Source organism: Nelusetta ayraudi, unplaced genomic scaffold, assembly GCF_046127955.1.
Source record: "Nelusetta ayraudi isolate G7.1 ecotype Tasmania unplaced genomic scaffold, CSIRO-AGI_Nayr_v1 ptg000057l, whole genome shotgun sequence".
Taxonomy (NCBI): Eukaryota; Metazoa; Chordata; class Actinopteri; order Tetraodontiformes; family Monacanthidae; genus Nelusetta; species Nelusetta ayraudi.
In genome coordinates, this window is record NW_027466107.1 from 3556012 (window position 1) to 3581582 (window position 25571).

General features: G+C 45.0%; 1 protein-coding gene across 2 annotated transcripts; it reads right to left on the reverse strand.

The window, feature by feature from the left end:
* Nucleotides 1-3: 3 nt before the first annotated feature.
* Nucleotides 4-23752, reverse strand: pbx4 (pre-B-cell leukemia transcription factor 4). Of its 2 annotated transcripts, XM_076038491.1 has the most exons (9): nucleotides 22900-23752; nucleotides 20491-20604; nucleotides 19210-19283; nucleotides 7436-7680; nucleotides 7069-7259; nucleotides 6815-6950; nucleotides 6521-6677; nucleotides 4471-4557; nucleotides 4-3887 (listed from the first exon to the last, which is right to left on the reverse strand). In XM_076038491.1, exons 1-8 carry the CDS (start codon nucleotides 23082-23084, stop codon nucleotides 4514-4516), a joined length of 1146 nt encoding a protein of 381 aa, XP_075894606.1. In that variant the 5' UTR covers nucleotides 23085-23752; the 3' UTR covers nucleotides 4-3887; nucleotides 4471-4513. The 2 variants fall into 2 exon arrangements, with proteins under 2 accessions (XP_075894606.1, XP_075894607.1); XM_076038492.1 differs by lacking the exon at nucleotides 20491-20604 and having other exon boundaries at nucleotides 22900-23741.
* Nucleotides 23753-25571: the final 1819 nt, after the last annotated feature.

Below are 25571 nucleotides of genomic sequence, written 5' to 3' on the forward strand. Positions count from 1 at the left end.
TCACATGGTGCAATCTCTCCTTTTATTACATTTGACTATCACAAGAGCATTTGTGACAAATTATAAAATGAAACACTCCTAAAAATCTGAAAATCAAATACTGAAAGGAAAAAAAAAGCACACTAAATGATTTTTTTTAATTAATTTTCTAATAAGAACACTACAATTTGTCATATTCTTCCTTTTTGTTTTACTCTTTTCTAGAACGATTCTAAAGTTGAGGTATAAAAGGAGTTTATACAGACTTGACGAGTCTGAAAACAGTGGGGGTTATATACAAGAGAAATGGAAAGACAGAGGTAGAGAGAGGGGTAAATACAGGGGAAAGAGGGGAGATACAAATATACTAATAAAAATAAGGACATTAAAAAAAAAAGGTTAAAGAAGCGATTTGGTGCTGTGGAAAACAACTCGTCATAAAAATCCAAACAAGACTTCCACGTGATCAGTAGTAAAAATGTAAAATCAAGTTTAGCGGTTTAAAAATAGAACGTGTCTACATGTGGAGGTAAGACTCTGTCATTAGTATATTTCTATGCCACAATAACGTCGGCAGTTTTTAGTGTCTGGCTTACATCAGCAGTGCAGCACTGCCCTTCGCCGAAAAGTCTGTTTTGTAGTAGGTGAAAATTATTTCAGCGGTTAATGAAACAGAAACAAAAATCTTTAGAAAAAAAAAAAAATCTTCCTCTTTCTAAATGTAGTGTTAGGGTGTAAAAAACAAAAAAAATACATCTGCGATATTGTGTTCAGGAGTAGAGTCATTTGAAATTTTACATTAAATGCAAGAAAACTTCAGAGTTATGAGTCAAAAATAATTCAAGCGTTTTAAACAGCCGTATTAAGTTGCACAGGATAATGTGTAAATGAAACCAGCGGTGGACCACAATGAGGGAACTGTCCTCCGCTACATGTTGGGGAAGTGTACCAGTTAAACCACCCGAAAGTACCTGTTTGCTACTGTTTTCTTTTCTTTCCACAGCACCAAATGCTACACAAGTAATCCCCATATCGCATCTCGGTTATGTAACAAAAAGACCTAAATAATATTCAAACTTAATACAGAGTTATCGCGGTGACACAAAGGCCCAAAAGTAAAACTGGCATCTCAACCAAACATCCGAGTTTATAAAAAGGAGAAACAAAAAAGGACAATACTGAAACATTACACAAACTGTACAGTGACATCCATTACAACAGGTAGAAAAAGGCGGCGGATGATAATTTGGTGTGGTGACAATGTCGATAAGATGCAGCCGCGCCGGCCGCATTAAGTAACACAAAAAAAAAGAAGAGAAAAAAAACCCACAAATATTTGCGTGCGGCGTGTCACATGTGACCTGGACATGTGATGTCTTGTTCTGTAACATTTGACTGACACTCAAATCCTCATAAGGCTTTTTTTTTTTTTCTTCTTAAAACCTTATCATCAAAATGCTTTGTTATTCACATAACAGATCCATGTAGAAAAAGAAAAGACATGAAAATCCACCCTCCCCTCCCCTGACTCCAAACACTGCAGGTTGAGAGTTTGACACCCGGCGCCGCCTCTTTGTTTTTTGGTAAGAGAGAGAGAGAGAGAGGGAGAGAGAGAGAGAGAGAGAGAGAGAGAGAGAGAGAGAGAGAGAGAGAGAGAGAGAGAGAAGCCCTGTCGGCCCAGTTGGCCTTGGAAAACAACAGAAAGGAGGTGGGACTTTACCAGAAGGTATAAGGAAGGATGGGTTCAGGGAGGAGCGGATACGTTATTTTTTTTTTTATGCCAACAATCAAAAGACAGACAGGTGATACGACAGCTTCCCTGCATCGCACGATGCCCCTCCACCCCCACCTCACCTCCCCCACAAACCAACAAACCAACAAGAACACAGCGGGACAATAAGAAATGAGAGAGTCAGTGTGAGGCATGACGACGCAGTGCGGAGAGACCAGGGAGCCGGACAAGAGTTCCCTGCTCTTCTCCTCCTCCTCCTGCAGGGGGCAGCAGCGCCGGAAAAGACGCCGCACACTCGCCTTATTACATTGCTGAACGTGGGATTTTTGGTTTCCGTACAACCGAGGGTTGTAAAGTGTGTCGCCTCCGCCTCCGCCTCCGCCAGCGCCACCAGTGTTTATCGAGAGGAGTGGGGGGGGTGGGGGGGGGGTCGGGGGGTTGAGAAAGGATGGAAGGGTCTTGGCTAGAACCCCCTCCCCATCCCCCACCTTCCCCTGGTGGGAAGCACACCAGTCTCTAGAACGCTTGCAAAAGGTCAAAAGGTCACCTGTGGGTCGGTCGGTCGGTCACTGTACGCGCGGCCACCAAACGCACCGTGGAGGCCGACACTTCGTTAGTACATGATGCAGCTTCTCGTTTTTGGTCTGACTGAAATAATTATACCCTTAATCTTTTTTGACATTAATAAGAATAATTATAATAAAAAAAACAAACAAAGCTAAAAAGTTGTAAGGTTAAATGAAAACAATATCACGCCTAGAAGTCCTACATGCATGGAAGACAGTCACGTTTTTTTTTTCAGGTTTTTTTTTTCCTTTTGTTTTTTTTTTCCTCCCTAAATTCATCTCACATTTTGTCCCAATAACACATCAACACCCCCCCACCCCTCGCCCACCCCACCCCATCACTTCGATGCTTTTACTGAGCTCATTTTTGGTGGCGGCTGGTGCATTCTTGGTGAAACAGCATTAGAAAATAGCCTACAATCAAATGAAAAGAAAAAACAGAGAGAGAGAGAGCGAGAGAGAGAGAGCGAGAGGGGGGGGGGGGGGGGGGGAGTTTTAGGTCTACGAGCCACTACCAACGCCCTCTACTGGTTAGCGACAAAATCAAAGGCTATTAGTTACATCCACTCAAATGAAAGGTGTCCTCCTCCTCTTCCTCTCACCAGCCCTGTGATCAGCCGTACCTCCAGGTCCCCCAGCAGTGAAGTGAACCCCTCCCGCCAGACGGGGGCGCCAGCTTTTGTGCTCGACACATGTCACGTCAGCTCACGACGGCCCAGGAAAAAAAAAAAAAAAAAAAATCAAATCAAATCAAATCAAATCAAAAAGCGCTGGGAAGTCGGTGGGTGTGCGTAGCGGGAAAAACGGGCCACGTTTTTGCTCGTAACTCAAGAACTCACTGCGAAATCAATCGACCCCAAATATCAAAAAGGGGGCAGGAAGTGTCCGTCCAGGCGTCGGGAGTTTTGCAGAGTTTTGTTACTGGAGGAGACGGGTGGGGTGGGTTGAGGGCAGGGTTAGGGGGCGGGACTTTGGTCTGAGCGAGGTAAGAGGAGCTCTCCGGGCGATGGTCTGCGTCAGGAGGTTTTGGCCGTGGAGAGACGACGCGGCCGATCAACTCGCAGTTTCCCCCGCCACCGCCGAAAAGGAAGCGAGGCGGTCGGAGGAGCCCGTGCGGACGCTTTGCGTGCGTATACACAAAATGTACAGACATCGTGATGATCTCACACGGCTGGATCGGTGGTTCGTCAGTGGGTTGTTTTTCTTAAAGTCCCGGTTAATAAAGGTCGTTCCTGTTTCTGAATCGGTGAGCGCCGCCGTCCCTTTTAACGCGAGCGGAGACGACGGGTGGTTTGCGAGTGCTGAGGACCGAAGGAGAAAGAATCCCCCCCTCCCTCCCCCAGTCTCCCACCACCGAGTGTCCGGCTGTCCCTGTGTTCCAGCACAGTTTGTGTTTGCGGACGTTTCTCGAAGCAACGTCGAGAGACGACATATATCAGGAGTGAAGAGGAGGGGGAGAAAACAAATGCAGACTTATGATGGGAGTTGTTGGGAGGCGAGCCGCTGGAGGAGCCAGCCGCTCAGTTGGAGGTGTCTGAGTGGACGCTGCCAGGAGGACCTTGAGGGGAGGTGACCGAGGGGGGGTTAGTGGTGTCCTGCCAGCTGTTAGCCTGCAGACACACACACACACACACACACACACAATCGCAGCTGGAGTCACTGGCTGTACGGGTAGGTTGTTGTTTTAAAGTTTCTCTTTATAATTTTAAAACTGAGCAGATGTGGCATCATGATTTTATTCCATCCATTTGTTCTAATGCAGTAGGTGTCAAACTCTGGCCCGCGGGCCAAATTTGGCCCACAGTGTGATTATATTTGGAAAAATGTTACTGTTGAAACTTAAATCAGAAGCCTGCAAATAAAAAAGAGGCATACAATTTATATTGATATTTTATTAATTTTGATGAGTTTTTTTAATTTAAAATTTCATTTAGCATCTGTGCAATATGAAGTTTATTTATTGTGTAGTATTAAGCTTTGCCCAGGTTGAAGGTTTCAGGTTGAAGTAAAACCTGTTTGGGTCCATATTTAAAAAGGTTCACTGTTAGATCTGCAGGAAGATTTTATTTTTTTTTTCAACAAATATCAATGTTGGCCCGAGACTTTGTCCAAGGTTGTATTTGACTATGACACCCGTGTTCTAATGTCTCTTGTCCACTTTATTAACAAATCCAAATTTTATCTGGTACTCACATCCAGTCGATGAGGGGTGTAGAGGCCACCACCCGACAGCTCCTCATAGCCGGCCGTCAGGTGTGTAGCACGGTGCAGGGTATCCACCTGCCGGGAGACAAGCCACACGTCTCAACACAACAGCACTTCCACCGAACCTGTTTGCTGGGACAACCAACAGGTTGGACCACCACAGCAGCGTTGGTGTCCATGCACATTGTCAAAGTGTGCGGTTTTTTGGTTTAAGTACCAAGCAACGTTTATCTCTAAGGTTTTGAACTTTGAAGTATTCCACAAAAAATAAAATAAAATAAATAAAACATATATATATAATATATCTATTTATTTATTTTTACATCATTTATCTCTTCAAATCACATTATACAGGCTTATTTGCAGACAACTACAGAAGACAGCTCTGTTGAGGGAAACCGCTTTTCCATCTACGCCGGGAACACACAGGGTGGAGTTGTTTATAGGAGGGGAGGGAACACAAGGAGCACTACAGGCACGAGGCTGTTGAAGGCTGGAGAACAGAGGAACTGAGTTGACTGGACTCTGTGGTTCAGTTTGCCAGGTTTTTTTTATTTCTGTTCTGTTTTCAGGTTGAGCCATGCTGTTCACTCCCAAAGAGAAGTCATTTTGAGGGTTGCAATATGCTTGCACAGTCAACCAGTTGGGACACGACACACCCACTTGACCCAGTGTGCCATGTCACAGGCGGTGCACATATTCAACTCTTATGAAATTGGTCATATAGTAAAATTATGATGTTCAACAACTAAACTGTTCAATTTCATTGAAACAGACTTCGTACTTTTCAAGATAATTACTTTTCGAAATTATGTCAAATGTTTTGGGAATCCTATAGCGTCCTGAATTTTTTAAATAAGAATAAAATATTATATTATACTTTTTAATAATTAAAACATATATTTACTATCACCAGTATCACTGGCCTCCAACTGACAACATTTCACTTGTGACAAAAACAACAACAAAACGGTCATGGCTTACTGTCCACAACGGGGTCAGTCTAGTGTGTGTGTGTGTGTGTGTGTGTGTGTGTGGGGAAAGGCATTGAGGGGAGGGGTCAAAGGTAAAGTCAGGGCGGGATCAGAGGGGAGGCTGGGGGTCAGAGGGAGCTACGCTAAGGGTGGGCGCCCGGGGGATTGCGGGTCGCTGGGTCAACGGGTACTGAGGTCAACGCGTCAGCTGTCCTCAGAGTGTACCTGCGACTGAAGAGAGGGGGCGATGCTGAGACCCTCCCCGTTGAGAGAGTGCAGCCCGAGGTAGGCGTCGCCTGTGTGGGACAAACTGTATGACCCGGGTGACCCTGCAGGCAATATATATATACATATATATAGGGGCCAATATCCAGTCGGCACTTCCACAGCGCTGGCAGGGGTCAAGAGGTCACCACCGGTCGTGGACTGACGGACGGAAATTCTAATAATCTGCTTTAATGAAGGCGGTTCTATAAAAAGATCATGTGTGGGCAGGTGAGTCGGGAACTCTGACTGCACTGTTGACTGTCTGAGAATGAGGGCAGGAAGCTGCTCATCTCAAAGTTCAAAGGCTACCAGGGAAGTTGAGGGTTTTTATGACTGGTAACCAGAAATTAGAATGACTCGACTGACACCAGTTCTGCACCCAGTTTCCCATCACACTACACTAGATGCTTTTCCATCACAGTTTTTCGCAAAATAAAAGCGATGTCTCTAATATTTCGGAAATAAAAAGTACAATTGCGATTTGCAGGTGTTTCCATTGAACGGTGTGAAGCGCATAAGCCATAATTCTTGTTTGTTTGCTATCAAGACTGGTTGTATATATACTTGTAAAAAATATTTAGTCTCCTCCACCGTGCAAACACAACGCTTAGTGATAATTTTTTACAAAAATTGCACCACCAAGCAAAACCAAATTAAATAAGTCAATAATTGAATGAATTTGTTTGCAGAGCAAAGATGAAGGAGGGACGGTGGAGTAGCATTAGTGTCGGCATATAAGACTTAAGCATGTAACTAACACAGTGCATGAGTGGGTGTGACGGTGCACCTGGTCGTACCTGAGTTGGGCGTTGCGGGGGAGTTGGCCTGGCTGGCCTGTGCCGACACATTGGCAGCGTCCACAGCCGTCTTCACCGCGTAGAGGTTCGCCTCCTCCTGGAACTTACCAATGTTCTTCTTGTAGCGTATTCTCTTGTTTCCAAACCAATTAGAGACCTGACGGACAGACGGAGTGAGTTGGCTGGGCTTTATATCGATGCTTCTTTGGCACCTCGTAGCAAAGAAGGTACTAATCTAATATATTGTGCTCTGATATGAGTCGAGTCTCTCAGGGAGCTTTTGAATCAACTCACCTGAGACACAGTGATCCCACACTTTTTGGCCAGTTCTTCCTTGGCTTCTTCGCTAGGATAGGGGTTCGACAGGTGAGAGTAGAAATACTCATTCAGCACCTCTGTGGCCTGCTTGTTGAAGTTGCGCCTCTTGCGTCTGATAAAACAGGGCGGAGAGAGAGAGAGACAGTGAGCAGTTAGCAGTTCAGAAATGTAACACAAACGCGCACGGCGCGCGTGAAGCCGTTGCTTGTCGAGTACGGCGGCATGCAGACCTGGCATCCAGGAAACGGGAGCGCAGGATCATCACGGCCTCGCAGGTGCTCTGCTTGAGCTGCATCTGGATGGAGCTGAACTTGCGGTGGATGATGGCCACCATGCGCTCGATCTCCTTGGGCGAGATGGGACGCGTGCGGGACTGCTCCCTCAGCAGGTTCATGACATGGTTGGTGAACTCGCTGCAAGCCTGGACGCCAGGGAGAAAATGGGAATATCGAATATTATTACTTTTTTTTTTTTCTTTTTTTAATTTCAACGGCTAGTGTTGTAGTTGAGACCGCACAAACCGAGACTAAGACATCATCAAGACCAGAGAGTATCGAGAGCTGATGAACCCGAGGCCTTTTTGCTTTGAACACTCACCTGCTCGTACTTCTCCAGCTCGGAGTGATAGATCTGCCGGATCTGGGCCAGCTTGGCTCTGTAGTCGGAGTGCTCGATGCTGCTGTCGGTGGGTGAACCGCCAGCGGCGGCAGCGGCGGCAGCTGCCGCGGCCGACCCACCGCCCTTCTCCGGTCCGGACACGCCCTCTGCCAGCAACATGTTGTCCAAGCGCATGATCTGCGGATCCGGGGGGTCCTCCTCCTGCACGCCTCGTATACTCAGCACTGGGAAGAGGAAAAATGCCATGAAAATCTTTATTTTGAACTTAAAAATGAAACAAACTAACACAATTAATGACTAATTGCATGACATTGCAGTTTCTCACTGAAGGCATCAAAACTATGTATGAACACACATTGAATTATGAAGGAAACTATAAAAGTGTCAAATAACCCAAACACATTTTATATTTTTAAGAATTTTAGAATTAAATAATGTTAAATTCTTCAAAATAGCCACCTTTCATAAAAGGCATATTTAGAGTTATTTAACGTCTTTCTTCACACAGAGTCTGTTGATATCTATAAATAATGTTAAAAACAGGACCAAGTAGAATTTTGAGTGGGACTCGCAGGGCTATTTGTCACCTGTACGGGGGAGACAACTCCTTAGTTAAAAGTTTTTGGTCGACTGAAGGACCAAACATTTCGTCCGATACGGCAGAAACACATTTCATACGCTGCTAAAAATTCAAGACAGCCGCCTCATGTCAAGAGTCCCCCCCCCCCGCCCCGAGTCACTGCCAGGAAGAGAGACCGGGGGTGAATTCTCAATGACTTGGAGCTTCTTCGACATGGCCAGCAGAGGGCAGTGTGGCCCCTCGGTGGCAGACTGCCAGAGATAAGGGCCATGAGGCATGGGACCAGTAATGGGAGTGCATGTGCTGTCACTATGAGCCCCAGTGGCCATAAGTATAGTTATCAGTCGCTGCTCCCCACCACTGCATTATACCAGGACCTCTGTCAGCCTGCAGTCACGCTCTCATCTCTCTCGCTCTCTTTCACACATACACACACACTCCTGATACCTCACACACACACTAGGTATCAGAGTGTGATGTGTGTGTGTGTGTGGTGCTGCTAAGTTTAAAAGTCCGGCGTTTCTTCACACCCTGAAGCTTTTCACGCTCTGACTTATTTCCATTTGCCCTTTTTCGCCCTCTAAAAATCACTCAACTTCAAGGAAAAAATTGCTGTTGCATGCTTACAGAGTTACTAATGTTCGATTAGAAATATTAATCACTCTTGCCTCTGCCAACCTTTTTTGACATGATTTTAATAGTTAGAATAACTGCACATTGTTTATTATGTTGCAGCCCTTTAACAACAGTTACACCTACATTCATAAAGCCCATACATTGCTAAATAGGGACGCTATTCATTCACTTGTGTAGGTTTTGAAATAGAAAAACCAGCTCAGCGGGCAGCTTAGCTGTCTGTGTGTCCAGGGAGAGTCACATTTGTGGCATCTGTGAATGGACCGAGGAGACGTTGACGTGCACAGTTTGTGGAGGCAGACAGGAGACTGAAGGAGACAGACGCTGTCAATATGGATGACAAGATTAATCCCCTAGTAAAATCTGGGTTAGGCACTTGTCCTCTTTAGGGATTATGCTAGTTAGTCAAAGCTCATCATCAAAGGGTAAGGGGGGGGTGCACGTGAACTCTCCATTCAAGGTTTCCTCGAGTGTATGTATGTACATTAAACAGTCGTCAGAGCCCTTGTGTTGTTGTTTTTTAAAAGTTGTACTTTTACACTGAGCAACAGGAGTTGCAGCCGGCCAACAAGAGAGCACAGTTGAGCTGGGAGACAACAGAATGTGAAGAGAATCACAAAGTTTTCCGAAAAAGTTTCCAAAGATTCAAAATTCTTTGTCTTTTCTTAATCCTGCTGAAAATGTCCGGCCTCCCACTGCAGAGTGTCCCGTTTCTTTCTTTCATCTTGTTGCTTCTTGCCTCTTTTTTTCCTCTCTCTCTCTCTCTCTCTCTCTCACTTACTCTGCTTATGACTCCTCTTGCTCCCTCTCTCTCTCTCTCTCTCTGAGGCACATTCCTGCTCTGCTGCTCCCCCATCTCAGGGCTCAGGAATGCAGCAGACCCAGCTGGCTGAACTAATGACCCTGATTCGCCCATCTCTCTCTCTCTCTCTCCCTCTTCTTTCTCTTTCTGCTCTTTAGCCACTTGCTAACAACCTCGACAACTTCTGAGCGGCGTCGCTCCGACAGCTACCTGAACCATCGATCATGCAAAGTATTTGTTCGGTGCCTGTTGAGTCTGCGCAAAAGGTGCGCCCTCTGCTGGGATGGAGGTTTACACTGTTTTGTTTTGTTTTTTTGCGTGCGTGCGTGTTGAGCGGAAAAAAAGAAAAACCCTCGCAACCCTGCCGGACAAACTCAACTGCCTGAGTTGCGAGTGCATTTCCCCACTGTCCACTCACTGACATCTGACCTGCAGTGAACCGCAGGCAACTACAACTCTTGGCGCCGCTCGCCTCGACTCCCTCCCCTTGTTGCCCACCACTCCCTCATTATGGCCCCCAGCTGTAGCCTAATACCCCTACACTCTTCTAATTACTCCAATTAAGCCGTGATTACCCACAAGTGCACTCATACAGTCTAGTGGTCTTTTGGTATCATAGCAGCTGTTAAGGCGAGTCGAGATGCCGTGCAGAAAAGGAGCATATGATATGAACGCGGGTAAAAAGCAGCCACTCGTAAAAAAAAATCTCTAGAATAGCGCAGTGATTAAAAAACACGTCCGAGAGCGGCCGGCGTTTCCAGTTCATCAAACTCTGACCTTGCTGCTGGCCCGTGTCTTTATAGAACAAATACCAATACCCGTCGTGAGTTTGAAGAATTTAAGAGTTGTATTAAAATCCCTCTTCTTTTATTCATTCACAGGAGCACTGCTGCGGGCACAGCCACAATTCCCAGCTTTTTAAAAAATAAAGAAAAGAGACAAATAAATGAATAAATAAATAAAAAATCCCCTCCACCAATACGCAGCCCTGGCTGGACTGGTGCGGCGTGGAAAAGACGGAGAGCGAGCAACACATACTATGAAATATTCAGGGTATCCAGCTGGGCTTTTCGCTGCATACATAATCGCTCTCATTTCTGCACACAGCCGACGCGAAAACGGCGTGTCGCGCGTCTGCAACACACAATGCGCGAAGTGTTGCAGGTAAGGGGGTTGGGGTGGGGGGAGGGGGGTGAACGACCCAGCCAATAATGTAGTGCTGTACATTAACTGTAATGCCTTCCACACACACACGGAGAGAGAGACAGAGGGGGGGGGGGGGGGAGATAGATAAGAGCTAAACGCAGTCACTATATCATTGCTCAGCTCACAACACGAGCTTTATCCTTGTCTGCCTTTTTCCCCTCGCTAGCATCCCCCTTTTCACTCCATCTCACCCTCCACGCGCGTCCCCTCCCCCCTTCTCTTTCAGCGCACCCCCCACCCCAACCCCAACCCCACCCCCACCCTCCACACACACACCTCCCCCAGTGCAACCCCCCCCCCCCCACCCCCCTCTCTGTTCTCCATTTCAGTCGAGTTCTCCATGTGAGCCGCAATCCCTCATGCTGTCAGCCCCCCCCCTCTCTCCCTCTCTCTGTAGACAGACAGGATTAGCATTTTAATTGCATCAGCTCCCTTGGGTATTCTCAGCCTTTCACTGGGAGAGAGCAGGGGAGCAAGAGAGAGAGGGAGAGAAGGGAAAAAAAGGGGGGAAAGGTAGGGAGGGAGGGACGGAGGGAGGGAGGGCGGAAGGAGAACCAAGGAGAATTGAAAAAAGGAGTCGCAGGCAAAGATATGTGTGCGAGAGATGAAGAGACACAAACAGGGAGAGGTAGGGGGAGAGAGAGAGAGAGAGAGAGAGAGAGAGAGAGAGAGAGAGAGAGAAAGAGAGAGAGAGAGAGAGAAATAGAAGAGCCAGAGTAGAAACGTGGCAGAGAGAGCAGAAAGATAGGACTGAACTGAACACACCACTTTTTCCATTTTAATACAGGGTAATGGAATAAAGGACACAGAGAAATGGTTTTGGAAATGAAAATATGCAAATGCAATCACAAGAGCTGTAAAAACAAATCTCAACCTGAGATATGAAAGGCGGACTCACATTTCAGGAAGGAAAGCAACAACAACAACAACAAAAAAAAAGAGAGAGCGGAGAACATAAAATAACGGCTGGGCAGCAGGGAGGCGACGAGGACACGGTGAGATTTGTCATCGGCTTGTTTGAAACGGCGCAACATGTTCAGGGGGTTAAAAGTAGCGTGAAAGTAGGAAGGTACCCTACCTAGTTCATGTCCAACAGAACATGGCAAAAAATGTACATCTATAAATAAATAAATTCATAGCCTAATTGTGTGTTATGTATGTTACTGGTTCTCATCCTATCGGATTCATTTCAACAACAACAAATAAAAAAATCCTCGTGCTAAAAACTTGTCTTTCTTCCTGCATCCGGCGCACTGTTTGCTGCACTGTTTGCTGTTTGGGAGAACACGTGCCGCGTGAGAAGGGTCTCGAATGGATAGAACGTTGCCTTGAGCAAGATGTAGAATATGGCATTAAAAATGAATTATTTCCCTAATGGGCTCTGTGCCAAACGGATAATGGGAAATGGTACGTTTTCTACTGCAAATTTAACATTTCAGCGTGTACCCCGTTCTTTTAAGGGCTTTCTGCTTGAGCGCAGCCACCTTAATGAGCCTCATCCATATGTCCATTCCTACTTTAAGCAGCTCACACTAATCAGCATCTGTTTGGTTACTACAGAGTCCTGTTGCACGCAGCAAACCCCCCAACTCACACACACACACACACACACACACACACACACACACACACACACACACACACACACACACACACACACACACACACACACACACACACACACACACACACACACACACACACACACACACACACACGTTCTCCAACTGTATAGTGGCCGAAGAGTGAATTGGAGAACCTGCACCACGAAGCAACACTTGAGCTGGACACGCAGTGAATGGGCATTTCATTTGCTTAAGTGATGGACTCAGACAGACCAGCGCTGACTGTGTGTTTCGCCCTTGATGTGGACACAATGTGCCAGACTGTAACTACAGGCAGAGATCCATGTCAATGAATCTCAAGGCATTGCCAAAGCATTGACTCACATTGGATGCAAAGTTCCCCAAAAATCATTATTCTCTTCATTAAATAGAACAAGTTTTTTTTTTTTTTTAAATTGTGCACTTGAACCAATAAAAGGTTCATTTGTAAAAATTTGCAAGGATACTTTTGAAAAATCCCAACTCAAACTTACTTGTCTTGCAACCACATCCCTTCCCACTCTTCATTAGCAATACTAAGAACCCTAATTCCATGTGCATAATTTTTCCTGCAAATTTGTAAACAGAAGGCACAATATTTCATAAGCACGGTGTCTTGATTATACGATTAAAGTTGTATATTCTATGCGTTCATCAAGAATTTGAGAAATTGTTAAAACTAGTCAATTAGTTCATTCCAAAAGACCGAGGGGGGGGGAATGCGGCAGGTATACAGAGAACTGTAAGGCACCTGCACTGAAAAAAAATTGTCAACAGATGTCTCCAGTCCTGCACGGTTCTCCTCACACGCCGAAAGAGAGACATAAAAAGCCGGGGTAGGAAATGTCACGGGAGGAAGAGGAGCAAGATGAAGAGCACCTAAGCAGGAGGCTTGTTAAAGCACGGGCGAGGATCTTCCCCCAGTCAACTCTCATCAGGCCAGCTGCCTCCTGCGCTCATTAGCGCCGACTCTTAAGGAGCTCCTAAAGACTTTGTGAAAAATGAACGCTCATTTGAGAGGTCGTTAATTTGCACTGTTATGCAAATTAGGTGGCAATTAAGCGATAGATCAGAAGAGCGGCGCCCATTTATAACAAGTGAACAAGCATTATGACACAGTCAGATGGCGCCGGGGAGAGGCGAGAGCCGCGCGATTAGTCTGCACGCGCAGGTTCCGAACGTGCCGGTCCAGGTTGAGGTGAGGAGGAAGGCCAATCGGAGCGCTTTCAACACGTCTGGCTGGTCAGGGGGAAAATTTAGGAGCGGCTGTAAAAAAAAAGGGGGCCGCGTCTTAAAGCGGCTAGTGCTAATTTGTGAGCGACTCGCAGATATGAGAGTGCAGATAAAACGCACACACACACACACACACATACACACGACATAAACTATCCCCCCTAAAATATTAATTAATGGCAGATAAAGGGAGCAAACCTGTCTAGTAAGCATCACTCTGTACTTAAGAGGACCACCATAAGCTGTGACAGGACCACAGCCAACAGTGTCTGTAATGACTTAATGTGCACCGCTCGGCATCACTCCCACAACCTCCCCCCTTCCCCCTCCCCCGCCAGCTTTTGATGTTTTCATCTTTACTCCGCGTTTATGACAGTGCGGAATATACAAACCACACACACACACACACACACACACACACACACACACACACACACACACACACACACACACACACACACACAGTGTCTGGGACGTCAATGCACGCTGCTGCTGCGTAGGGGTGGAAGGCTCCCATCAATTGTAATTAATCCTTAATTAGTTGGGATTAGAAGCTCGGCTTCGACACTCACCCACCCACTCACCCACCCAGCTACCCCACGACCGCCACCAAGCTAATGCAATCCAGCTGAGACCACATTTACATATCTTTAATTAAAGGCTCGCTGGCTTTCTTTTGGAGCCGCAGAGTCCAAGCCCGCGGTGTGTGTGTGTGTGTGTGTGTGTGTGTGTGCCAGAGCCGCTGACGTGCTGAGAGAGCGAGCAGATGAAGAGGTAGAGGGCCGTCCCGGCAACCTGGCCTTTGTCGACACATCAGCGAACATGTCCGGGTTTCCCCAATGATGGGGATAATCTGATGCCCCCTTGACGCACACTCGAGAACTCATTTCCAAGTGTGCCCGTTGCGACTTGCCAGTGACAGCACGGCTCGATTTCAACGCAATTTGTGCAAAAAAAAAAAAAAAAAATGGAGGGAAACTAAAACAAATGACGCCATATATGTTGTTACATATACTTGTGTCACTTGTTTTTAAGATAGACAGATAAACAGATGCACTTCATTGATCCCAAATAGGGAAGCAACACTGTTGCAGGACTAAACAGCACAAAAAATAAACTTCACAGTAGTTACAAAGACACTCAAATCAATCTATGTACAATGTTAAGCTACCACATAATCCAATATTCAGGCAATTGTCACAAATATTCCACTGAAGCACAGACTATTAACCCCAAATGGAGATTGTCAACGTCAAGCATGACACTGACCAGTGTAACTTCACCACTATGTCTTGGGTCGCATTTCCCTTAATAAATCACCCAGCGCCAGTGAGTCGTGTCCGTAATCATGCGGCAGCGTTTTGAAGATCAACAACTCCTCTGAGCCTTTTCCATCCTAAAGCCCCGCCGCACTCCAGACAGCACTTTCCCCTGTCAATAAGGACGCTGCGTTCCTCCAGGAATAATACCACATGGGGGAAATTTGTTGGCCCACACACCATTAGGTCTCGGCCGAAGGTTGGGGTGCTCTGCCTTAGCATTTTGGGTGGGGGAGGTGGGTTGAGTGGGGGTGGCAGCGGTGTGTCTGTCAGGGCCAGGGGTCTGTGTGATATTAGCCGTCTGCCAATCTGGCTTGGGGAATGGACACGGAGTAATTACTCCTGCTCTTACTGCCTCATCAATCTCCCTGTATCACTCCTCCACCCCACCCCCTCACACTATATCTTTTTTCATTCTCTCCTGCAAAAGGAGGTGGATAAAAGTGTGTGCGTGTGTGTGTGTGTGTGTGTGTGTGTGTGTGTGTGTGAGTCTTGAGAGTGGCAGGACATCTGAAAATACAAACACGAAAAAGGACAAATTCTTAAAGCTAACGGGATCGTCCTCCGTCAGCAGATTTGAATGCGTTTACAGTAGGAAAAGGAAACTAGAAATTGCCTCCTGATCTTCCTATTATAGACTCAAAACACCACCACGATGCAAAAAGCGGCGTGGACACCTCGCAGGGGTAACTCCTTACTGTTACACATCTCGTTACTGCTTCCGGCTAGAACTGCATTGTGTGCGTTTACTCATAAAAAGGTAATGGAAGACATCCCACAGGCTCCTAAACTCGTAAAATTTAAAGACGAGGTTCCAAATTGGGCTCTCTCAAAAGGAATAATAATTAAGTTGCTTTAATGAGCCATGCAGCCCATGCACTACGTGTTCTGCATTCATTCAGAAGCCAGAGAACATAAACACTGCAATGAATTATGGGATGACAGACTTTTTTTTTTTTGCTAATAAAGATTGAGAGCGAGCGCTTTAAATGCTACATTTGTTAAAGTTATGAGCTATTTAGATACTTTAAAATTCTTTTGTGCCTCTTCAATAAGGCAATGAATAAAAGAACAAAACATCCATGGGTGACAAACACTTATCTGTTTGTTTGTTTGGGGGCTGGGACGGAGGTGGTGTTTTAACAGCTCTAATGGTGCCGTAATTCAATTAACATGTAATTAGGGCCGCCTGGGTACTTAAAGGTGTTGTAATGCACTGAGACAACTCAACTTGAGTGATTAACCAGGTTTGCTAATGAATTGATTTAGATTCTTCAAATGTATAGAGAAATCAGGATGGACAGTTGCGCGGCCATATGGACCAATTCATTTTCCATTTTTGCAGAAAAGTAAAAAAGTGGTTGTTTATATATTATGGGCCCATTTTGATAGAATAAAGAGTGAACTCGATACTGTCCCTCCGCCTCCCATAACTTCAGATAATACAATGTGTTCAAACTGCTGTCTATTAAAAAATAAAAAGCAAAGATAAAACACAAGATGAGCAGAGTTTAAACTGAATATAAAAGAATGGCGCACTGAGGTTAAGTTGAGTCACCGCCGTGTCTGACAGTTGCAGGAACTTTTATTATCTGGCTTGAACATAAAGAAAAGATCAGTCAGCTAGAGCTTACTCAGAGTGAAACCTATTTTAGCGAGGCTTAATAGCATCATACGTTGCTACTTGGAGTAAGCCAGCAAGCAGACAAAAGAGGGGTCATGCGAGCAGGTTTGAGGAAACAATAGTTGAGAAGGATGCTTGGCCACCTTTTTAGTGCTGTTAAAACAGGCATTATCCTACACAGCTGTTTATCTAACAGCCTTTTCAAGATAAGCAGCGGGTCTTAGGGAGTACACTTCTCCAGCAGAGAGGTCAGACAAATCCCTAAAAAGAACTTTATCTTTAATCCTCTTGGAGAAAAAACACACCACTTTTATGTGTATTTAAATTCAGTCCAAAAATAAACAGAGGAAAAATGTTCGGGCCTTGAAAACGAGGGACTTGAGCAGGGTGACAGAACAGAGTGAGTGACAGCTTCACTGTTGTCATGAGCAAAATAGGAAGAATTCATAAAAGCCGGGGAAATGTGCCTCAAACATGCCCGGACTAAATGAAAAACTTCTGAGAGTGACTGCAGTGGCTTGTGAAAGATTTTGGCATAAGCCGTCCCATTGCACCAAGAGCTATTTTTACAGCAAATACCCCTGAGAGTGAGGGAGAACAGAACTATCTTGAAGCGGAGCCACCGGCTCTCAACTTTGATCACTTCCTATCTTCCGCGGAGGGCTTTCATTTCTCTTTTGGAACATATCTTTAATGAGGCATTAACGAGAATCAAATTCCACGCAGACGGAGGTCATGTCTAACGCACGGGCTCGGCGACAACGTGTGCAACTGTCGTAAAATGGGGAAGGTGGTGGTGGTGGTGGTGCGTGGGGTTCCAGGCTGCGGTTGAGAGAAGAAGAGGGGGTGACTAGCATTAGCACAGAACATTTCCCTTACAATGAAAACAATCTAACCAACTGCAGCACTCAGAGGAATTCACCTCCCATCCCCCACGCCTCCCTCCCCCACCACCATTACATTACCATATCAAAGCACTGAGTTCAGAGCAAGTCTTCCCTTTCAAGAATGGGAGCGAGGCGCAGAGAGAGAGAGGGAGGGAGGGAGAGAGGGGAGAGGACAAGACCGAGGCAGTAAGAGTAGACCTAAGACCGAGCTGGCTTTCATCCCTCTGCGCGCGTGCGTGTGTGTGTGTGCGTGCGTGCGTGCGTGCGTGCGTGCGTGCGTGCACGGAGCGCAGGGTGTGTGCGCGTTAGCGTGCCGACAGAAGTGCGTGTTTGTTAGCGGAGGAGAAGGGAGAAAAAAAAAAATCTAAAATTCTGCAGGAAATCTGTGCAGATACTTCAGACTACTGATGGGGTCTTCCACGAGCTGCACTCAAGTCAATTCGCATTCCAGAGGCACATAATGGGGCCTGCAGGGGGTCTGATGGAAGAGCGGAGAAATGCCAAAGCAGGTACACAGAGCCCATAGGAGGGTGGTACCATGTGGCAGATGGCCAGCACAGTACAAATCCCCTCATCTAGCGACTGGCATAGTCAACTCTAATATGCAACTACGGTGAATCTGCCCCCTTTTTTTCCCCCTCCCGGCTCCGTTTACCGCATAAAATACCAGCAGAGCCACTTTCCACTTTGCTGGAAGACTAAATGTGAAAATCAAAGTGAATGGCATTAGGGTAAATAAGACCACCGGTTGCCTGGGAAACAGTGTACCCTACCCCACTCGGCGGAGCCTAGCCTTTACTTTTTGTCCAATCACCGGAGAGCAATAATACATTATTGACAGAGGGCCACAACAGGCGGCAGTGCGGCATTCTCAAATTGTATTTGAACAGGAGGTTCACCGTGAACTGATACAAAAGGCAAGCGAGGGAAGGAACGGCACGTCGTCGGACGAGAACGGAGAAAAACTGGCAGAGTGAGAGGATTCGAGACGCCTGTTTATACTCGCAAAGCACCCGTCTGCCGCGCACCCTCGCCTTGCCTCTGCTTTTCCACACGAGAATCTGTCAGGTAGCAGGACCATATTACTGACAGGATATTATAACAAAAACAAAACACAAACCAGTTACATAATATGTTCAAGTATAAAACATAAATCTTAAATGACACATAGATGATCACTGGAACTGGTCTGTTTGAAAACAGCTTTATAGATATTAGCAGTTTCATAAGAAGTTGCTGTCTTGATGTGCTTTGAAATTTATCCTCCTAATGCTTTTTTTCCACCCCAATCCTTTAAAGTTGTTTTTTTGTAATCGTTCCACTACTTCATGTCTTCTGAGTTTGTACACTGCTGTGTGAATTACATAATCATGATGAGTTCTATACTTAGTTTTGTAGTTTTGTTCTTTGCATTTTCAATAGTAATGTATTCCTATATATACACATGTGCATGAAGGTGTTCCAGGTAGGATGTGAAACAAAGCCTGAATACTCTGCTGGAGTCGAGTTTCAAAGTCACTATTCACAAAGATTCCGTTTCAGCCAGTTACCAAGATGTCTCAGCAGCGGTCTAAAAATAGGTCAAGTGTCTGCAAGTGTTGAGTCAATCAATAGGTTGGAAGCCATAATAAAAAAATACTAAACTTAATTATACAGCAGCAGCCTAGTTGTTTTTTTTGTTTTTGTTTTTGTTTTTAAACAGAATGGAATTCCTGTTCAGGATAACAAAACAAGAGTAACAAAAGTAACTCAGCATAGTACAGTGGGAAAACCGGAGCAGAGGTGCTCCATACTTCAGCAACCTGGCACAGACTATGGAATACAAAGAGAACTGGTGAAGTTATAAAAAAAAGAAAGCTCACCTGTCTTTTCTTTGATCTCACAGAGAACACTAAAGAGGGCTGGCTTCATTCTGTGACAGTTGAGAGCGTGCTTCCTGCAAGGGGGAAAAAAAAAGCAGAGGTAAGAGGGATTACGATAAACAGACCTCCATCTCAAGTTATTCCATGTCCTCCCCCATACAACAGCTAGAGGGATTCTATGTTTTATGCATACAGTATTTCTGGAGTGTGGCACAAAACAACTGAGCCGTGTTATTTAGAGGTATTTCTTTTCTTCACCAAAGCTGAACGTCTTATTTCATTGCAAAAACATATTTGAAGGACCTATCTGAACTTGCAATAGTAATATCTTTTTGGTTTTGCACAGTTGAGCAGGTAATGACACCAAACTCCAAGGTCATTTTTATTGAGAACATTCTAGTTTTTGCACGCAGTATCTTTCTGGTTTTCCGAGGTGTAAGAACGAACCCTACATTCATCTAAGAATGCTTCAAAAACCAACCCGACCAACGTAAAGTACAGCCATAAAGCTAACTGGCAGACTGTTATTCAGTGCAGGACCAAATGTGAAAGAGAGGACTTGACCAAATGTACTGCTTTGACAATATGTGGTACTTGATACTGCTATGAAAGTACACAATTCAAAAATTCCAAATATTAAATTTCACAACTACGCAGTACATGATTATAATGCTTCACAATTGTTTAAATGTTGACAATTGGAAGTCCATTGTTAACCGTGTGACCACCTCACTTTACATTGTTTGTGATTTTGTGCAAATACCAATGTAGGTTTACAAATCATTTTTTAGAAAGCATTCCTTTACAAAGGGCTTAAAGGAGCATTTGGTGAGTTTTTGGAGTTCAGTTAATGGCAAAAGGCATCCTTTAGTGCAGATACAACAATCAGTGGCAACAACTTTGGAGCGTACACTTTCAAATTCGGGTGAAAACAGCACAAAACGAACACAAGCAGTATGAAGTCTTCATTTTTGATGGGTATGAATTAAACAACCACAGATGAACCTGACTTGGCCACGCCTGACCTCAACACCAATTCCAGTTGTGATAGCCAAAAAGAATGAGATACTGAAAAAAAAAAAAAATAAAACACCACCAAAGACTGCTTCTCTGACAGTGCGGAGGCAGTGCTGTGTCAAGACGTGTGTGTCTCCATTAACATATGCCATTTTGTCCACAAATTCGCTCACTGCTGGATTTGAGTTGGGGAGGGCCGCCTTCAGCGTGGAGGGAATGAGCAGGAGGGGGTTGAAAAAGTTGCTCATGCCATCCTGTACTGACCTGTGCTGGAAGTTGAGTGGCAGGCCACCCCCTGCCGTGCCCCCCCCTGCTCTCCCTCCCTCTGAGGGGTCGTCTGATCCACCCCAATGGGCCGGTGATTCCTCTGGCCAGCATCTGAACATATGGCGACAGGGTGAAAGGATGAGGGTGGACAGTGCGAGGGAAGTGTAACCTCAAGACCCAAGTTTTGCTTGTTGCACTTGTCCTGAACCACTCCCCATCCCAACACACTGCCACCGTGTGCGTTGTGAGCCACCTTAGGCGTCAATCTGAATATCACCACCAAAGGAAGGACGGATGTTGGCTTGACAAACTCGATCAGCGCTTAATAAACGATACCGATGGACTCTGCTGCGCATTGTAGATCTCGCCAATGGCATTGAGGAGACCAGCTTCGACTTTGCTTTGCCCTTTCACCTTGGCTAAAACACGAGTGGAAATCAAATAACCAGTGTTACTCATTGCATTGGTTATGCTTGCAAGTCTGAAAGCTGATCAAATCCGGCTAGGAACGACATCTACTCGGTTCGGCCTTCGCTGATCCTCAACGTAGTGTGAACCGAATCGATTATCTGAACTGTTGATGTCACAGAATTCATATGAAGAGCACTTTAGTGACAATGGGAAGATTTCCAATTAGTGTATCATAAATCCTGCAGAAAGAAGAAATTACAGCGACATGCTTTGAGCAGGAATTCAGATCAATACACACACACACACGCACACACACACACACACACAGAAACACACACACACAGCAAGGACACCTCTGGCACTTGTGAAGTGGCCACACCATCAATTGTTTTTATCTGAAATGTCCTGTTATTAACTAATAACCGGCATGCTATAGTGTTTCCTACAGTTTAATTGGTACAAGAAAGATGAATAACAGCTATTTATTGACAGTGTTGGAATGCGTCCCACCTTAAAAGTAAACTGGCCTGAAATAAACAAGAAACAAAAACAAAATGCTAATTTGCTTTGTGTATGAAATACAGCGCGATTAAGTCCTCAAACTTGAGAGATCCAAGGTAAAATACAACAGTGTTCATAGACGTTGGGTATAGCATCAGCACCAGCATCATCCCTCCCCCTCAACACCATCTCATTAATAGAAACTCGATTTGCGGACAGCTGCACTCGCGTACACATTATAGGAGAATTGATTGCACCCAGCACACAATGAAAAGGATGAACACCAGGGAGGGAGGGAGCGAAAGAGGAGTGAATTAATTAAGAGAACCAGGTGGTCAAATGTTGGGTGGAAAATCACTAGCTAATGACACATCACACTGTGGCCACAGACTTGGGATGGACGGTTGTCTATTGTTGGAATACTGACGCTTCATTTGAAACTGACCTTATGCTCCTTAAGCCACATGGTAAATGAGTGCAGGTCAGCCACTCACTGCAGTGCAGTGCATATCCAGTGGAATAATTACAGAAAATATTCCTCGGACACATAGGAGTGAGTCACGGAGAAATGATTGAAAGAATGATTGTTGGCATCGCAGACAGCGCCAGGGCTGATGTGTGGGACAACTGAGTAATCCTAGCCCTTACCTTAATGCACCGTCCGGGGTTGCAACAGTCTGAGCGATGTTACAGGCACCTCGTATGCAGAGCTACATTTCTTATACTTAGAAAGGCATAAATTTGATTTCCCGTAGTCAAGATTGGTGCTTGAAAGCGTTGGAAAAATGAAGTGCACTCATATTCACTCAGATAGTTCATTCTCAAGCAACGCAGTGCAGGTAGACCCATGAAAGATAACTTTTCAGGTTGCTAATGTACTTCTTGATTTAATGATGTGATAATGAGTGAATTTTTACATTTCCACTTCAGTCTGTAACATCCACATACCAATGAAAATATGGAATAGCTTCAGTATGAAAGCCTGTTTAAATGCTTGTTTTTATGTCTAAAGATAGTATAGCTTAATTAAACAATAATATAAAGGCAAATAACATACACACATACACCTTTATGTGGATAACGACGGTGTATCATATGCGTTACAAAATAAAACAGAATTTGCCCGGGTGCAATAGAAAGTTGAAATATTTATTATTTCATAGAAGGGGACATTTATAATCACACATTCGTGTTTTAATAGTGTGCGACTGTCCAAAGATCTCCAGTTCACAAAGGCGGACTTTTCATAAGTAACAAAGAACGTCATTTCAAACTACAGCAGCCACCGTGTGTGCAAGTTTGTTTTTTTCACCAAATGCAAGGAGTTTGGGGGCGATATGCAACTTCAAGTTTCATCACTGTTGCAATGAGCCAAAAACCACACAAAAGCGTATCATCGAAACGCTTCTGCCCGAACTCAGATTGAAGATATATAGGGAACTTGAGTACGGCAATGGTGTGCGTGTGTGGAAAATGGTTCTTCGTCTGTCTTACCTGGCCTGTGCTTCGTCCAGGCTTTCGTCGGTGATGGCCATTATTTGCTGTAGAATATCCCCAATGTCTTGTTGAGGTTGACCGAGAGACTGCTGCTTCCTCACCGAGTCCGGGTCGCCGACGTCGGGCTGTTGTAGACCACCGAGTCCGGTGAGACCCGTCAACATTCTGGTCTGGTCATCCATACTTTCAAAGAAAACTCGCCGTTTTTCCCCTCAGTCGAAGAATACACAAAATAGCTAGCCTGTTAGCTAGCTCGCAAAGTACTTTCTATGGCGAATCATACAACGCGTCTATTTTACCGTATCCAGCGACGTCGGGAAAAATTATTTGGGATTCGTTCTCACAAACGGCTCGCACAAAAGACGATTCACATTCGCTTCCGTGTGTTTTTTTTTCCCTTCCTTCGCCCCCCAAGTACCTAAACGCGGCCAGGCTAACGTTAGCTCTCCACCAACTGAAAGGCGGCTAGGTTAGCAGCAGCCGTAGCCCAACTCGGGAGCAGCAGCAGCAGCGGGAGCAGGGACACACATGCAGAGACAGTGTGAGCTCGTCGACAGCGCCTCGTACATTTTCGAATAGAACGAGAAAAAATAGGTTTCGCTTCAAAACAAAAAAATCCAACTATAACGGCAAACGAGCGTGATTAAAACGCGCAAATTGGATATAGACTGTATTAAAAAAAAGAAGCAGGTTTTGAATAGGGCGAGGGAGCGTTCTCCGCGCCGAGCTCCAATCAGAGGTCTCCTACCAAAACACACTACGGCTTGCCATTGTTGTTAGCGTCGTGTGAGTACCTAGGGCTGCGTTGCGCTGCGCTGCGCGGGCGCTATGCGTCGCTTTGACCATTGATTGATCTCGTAGCGCCACAAGCCTCCAGTTTGCGGGTGGCTTCAACATCTAGACTGCCAAACAGACGCATGCATGGCGGCCAAAGTACACTTTTAATTAGGGTGATGTGAGTGAGTGTTCTCAGGAAAAACGTGACTATAATGCATACATTAATAACACGTCATATTAAATTATCCTCAACATCACTCGGCTGAAAGATTTTTTTTTATTTTTTTGCAAATTATGAATAGAAAAATGTTCAGTTTGTTTTGCCATTTTGCTCGTTTCTGGTGCAATTGAGCCAATAGGTGCTTTTTTGTGACCCCTTAAAGAAAACCATAGTAATGGTGACAAAGTTGTAAGAGCCACTTATGGACCTGCATGCATAAATGCTTGTGCAGAAAAATGTATCTATGAAGAAAGACTAGGGGGTGTGATGGAAAGAAAAAAGAGTAATGAAAATTAATTAATTTCGCTGTGCCAGTATCCTTAATACCCAAACATCATTTGTAAGGACAAACCGGTGCAATTTCAAGAGCAGTATTAAATATTAAAGCGAGGCAGTCCACCCTAGAATATTATTCTGCCTGAAACCCCCCCGATGAATGAAACATCCCATCAGTTTTCAGTATGAAAATGTTGACAGCACAGATTGAAACAAGTGTCCTTGTTTTTTTGCAAACTGGGCATTTCTGCTGTAGTTTATCACTCATATTGGAGAGACAGGTTTCCAAGACAAATAGCTGCTAGAATGGATGTGGAGCAGAGCTGCAGCCAGCTTTGCTCAACTGAAAAGAGATGATGGCTGAGCAAGACAGAGTAGGATCAAACTGGCAATGGTTTATGCTGACTCTCCACACATCCATCTACAACAATCTGTGGCTAATCAATCTAAAGTTAAAGACAACAGGAGTGAAGAATATAGTAAATCCACAGAGCAACGTGAGAAGGTGTTGGATGGTTGTTTTATAGAACACATGCACTACAGATGCACACGTCTTTTTTACTTGGTGGTTCATCTTAAACAGTGGATTCAAATTTCCTGAACACTAATGCCACCAGCACAAAATAATCAAACTCATAAAATTGTACTATGTTAATGTAGTATGGTTGAGACCTTCAGATTGAAATAGTCACAGAATACAAAATAAACACCAGTTTAAAAAAAAGCTTCAAACAAATCATTTACTACGGATTTTTTTTTTTTTTAGGGGAAAGGTTTATTGGTTGCCACTTAATCCCCAAAGTCAATAGCTATCAATGTCAATAGCGAACGTTATCGAGAGTAAAGAGTATGCCAGCTGCTTTTTAACTCTTGATGTTTTTATTGTTGGTGATGGAGGATCGTTTCGGTGAAACTTCTGTTCATTTGGATGCGAAAGCTGCCCTCCTCTCACCCCACAAGCATCAAGCCTCATTTTCATCTAAATAAGAATCGATCTCTCCTGCTGTGCACCATCCTCCTTTGCTCACAACTCTCACGGTCACAACCCTGCTTGTCTCCCTTCTCTGCTTGTCCCTGTGATCTCCAGTCACTTCCTTAGATGCAATTGCAAAGGGAGACTCGGCAAAGACCACATTGGTCTCATAAAACAAAGTAATGTGTTCGTATTTACTGTTTGAAATTGAGGTATTCTCTGGCCAAATATTGGATTAGGGAACAAGCCAAGTGCAAACATTAATAGGTAAAAGGGTCGAAGATAGGAGCGATAGCCGACAAAGCTTTGACTGACTGGTACAATGTCAAAGCTTCGTTCTGCATCAGTGACCAAGCCAAATGCAAGAGATGGGGTTGAGTCACTGTGGGGGAGGGGCATCATCTTGAATGGTCAGGGAACACC

Excerpts from the sequence above, each read along its gene's own strand:
- pbx4 (XM_076038491.1), bottom strand. The coding sequence starts at position 23,084 with ATGGATGACCAGACCAGAATGTTGACGGGTCTCACCGGACTCGGTGGT. Across the intron at positions 6,951-7,068 it reads TCCCGTTTCCTGGATGCCAG|ACGCAAGAGGCGCAACTTCA; the intron begins GTCTGCATGCCG and ends CTGTTTTATCAG. Across the intron at positions 6,678-6,814 it reads GTGGGATCACTGTGTCTCAG|GTCTCTAATTGGTTTGGAAA; the intron begins GTGAGTTGATTC and ends TCTGTCCGTCAG.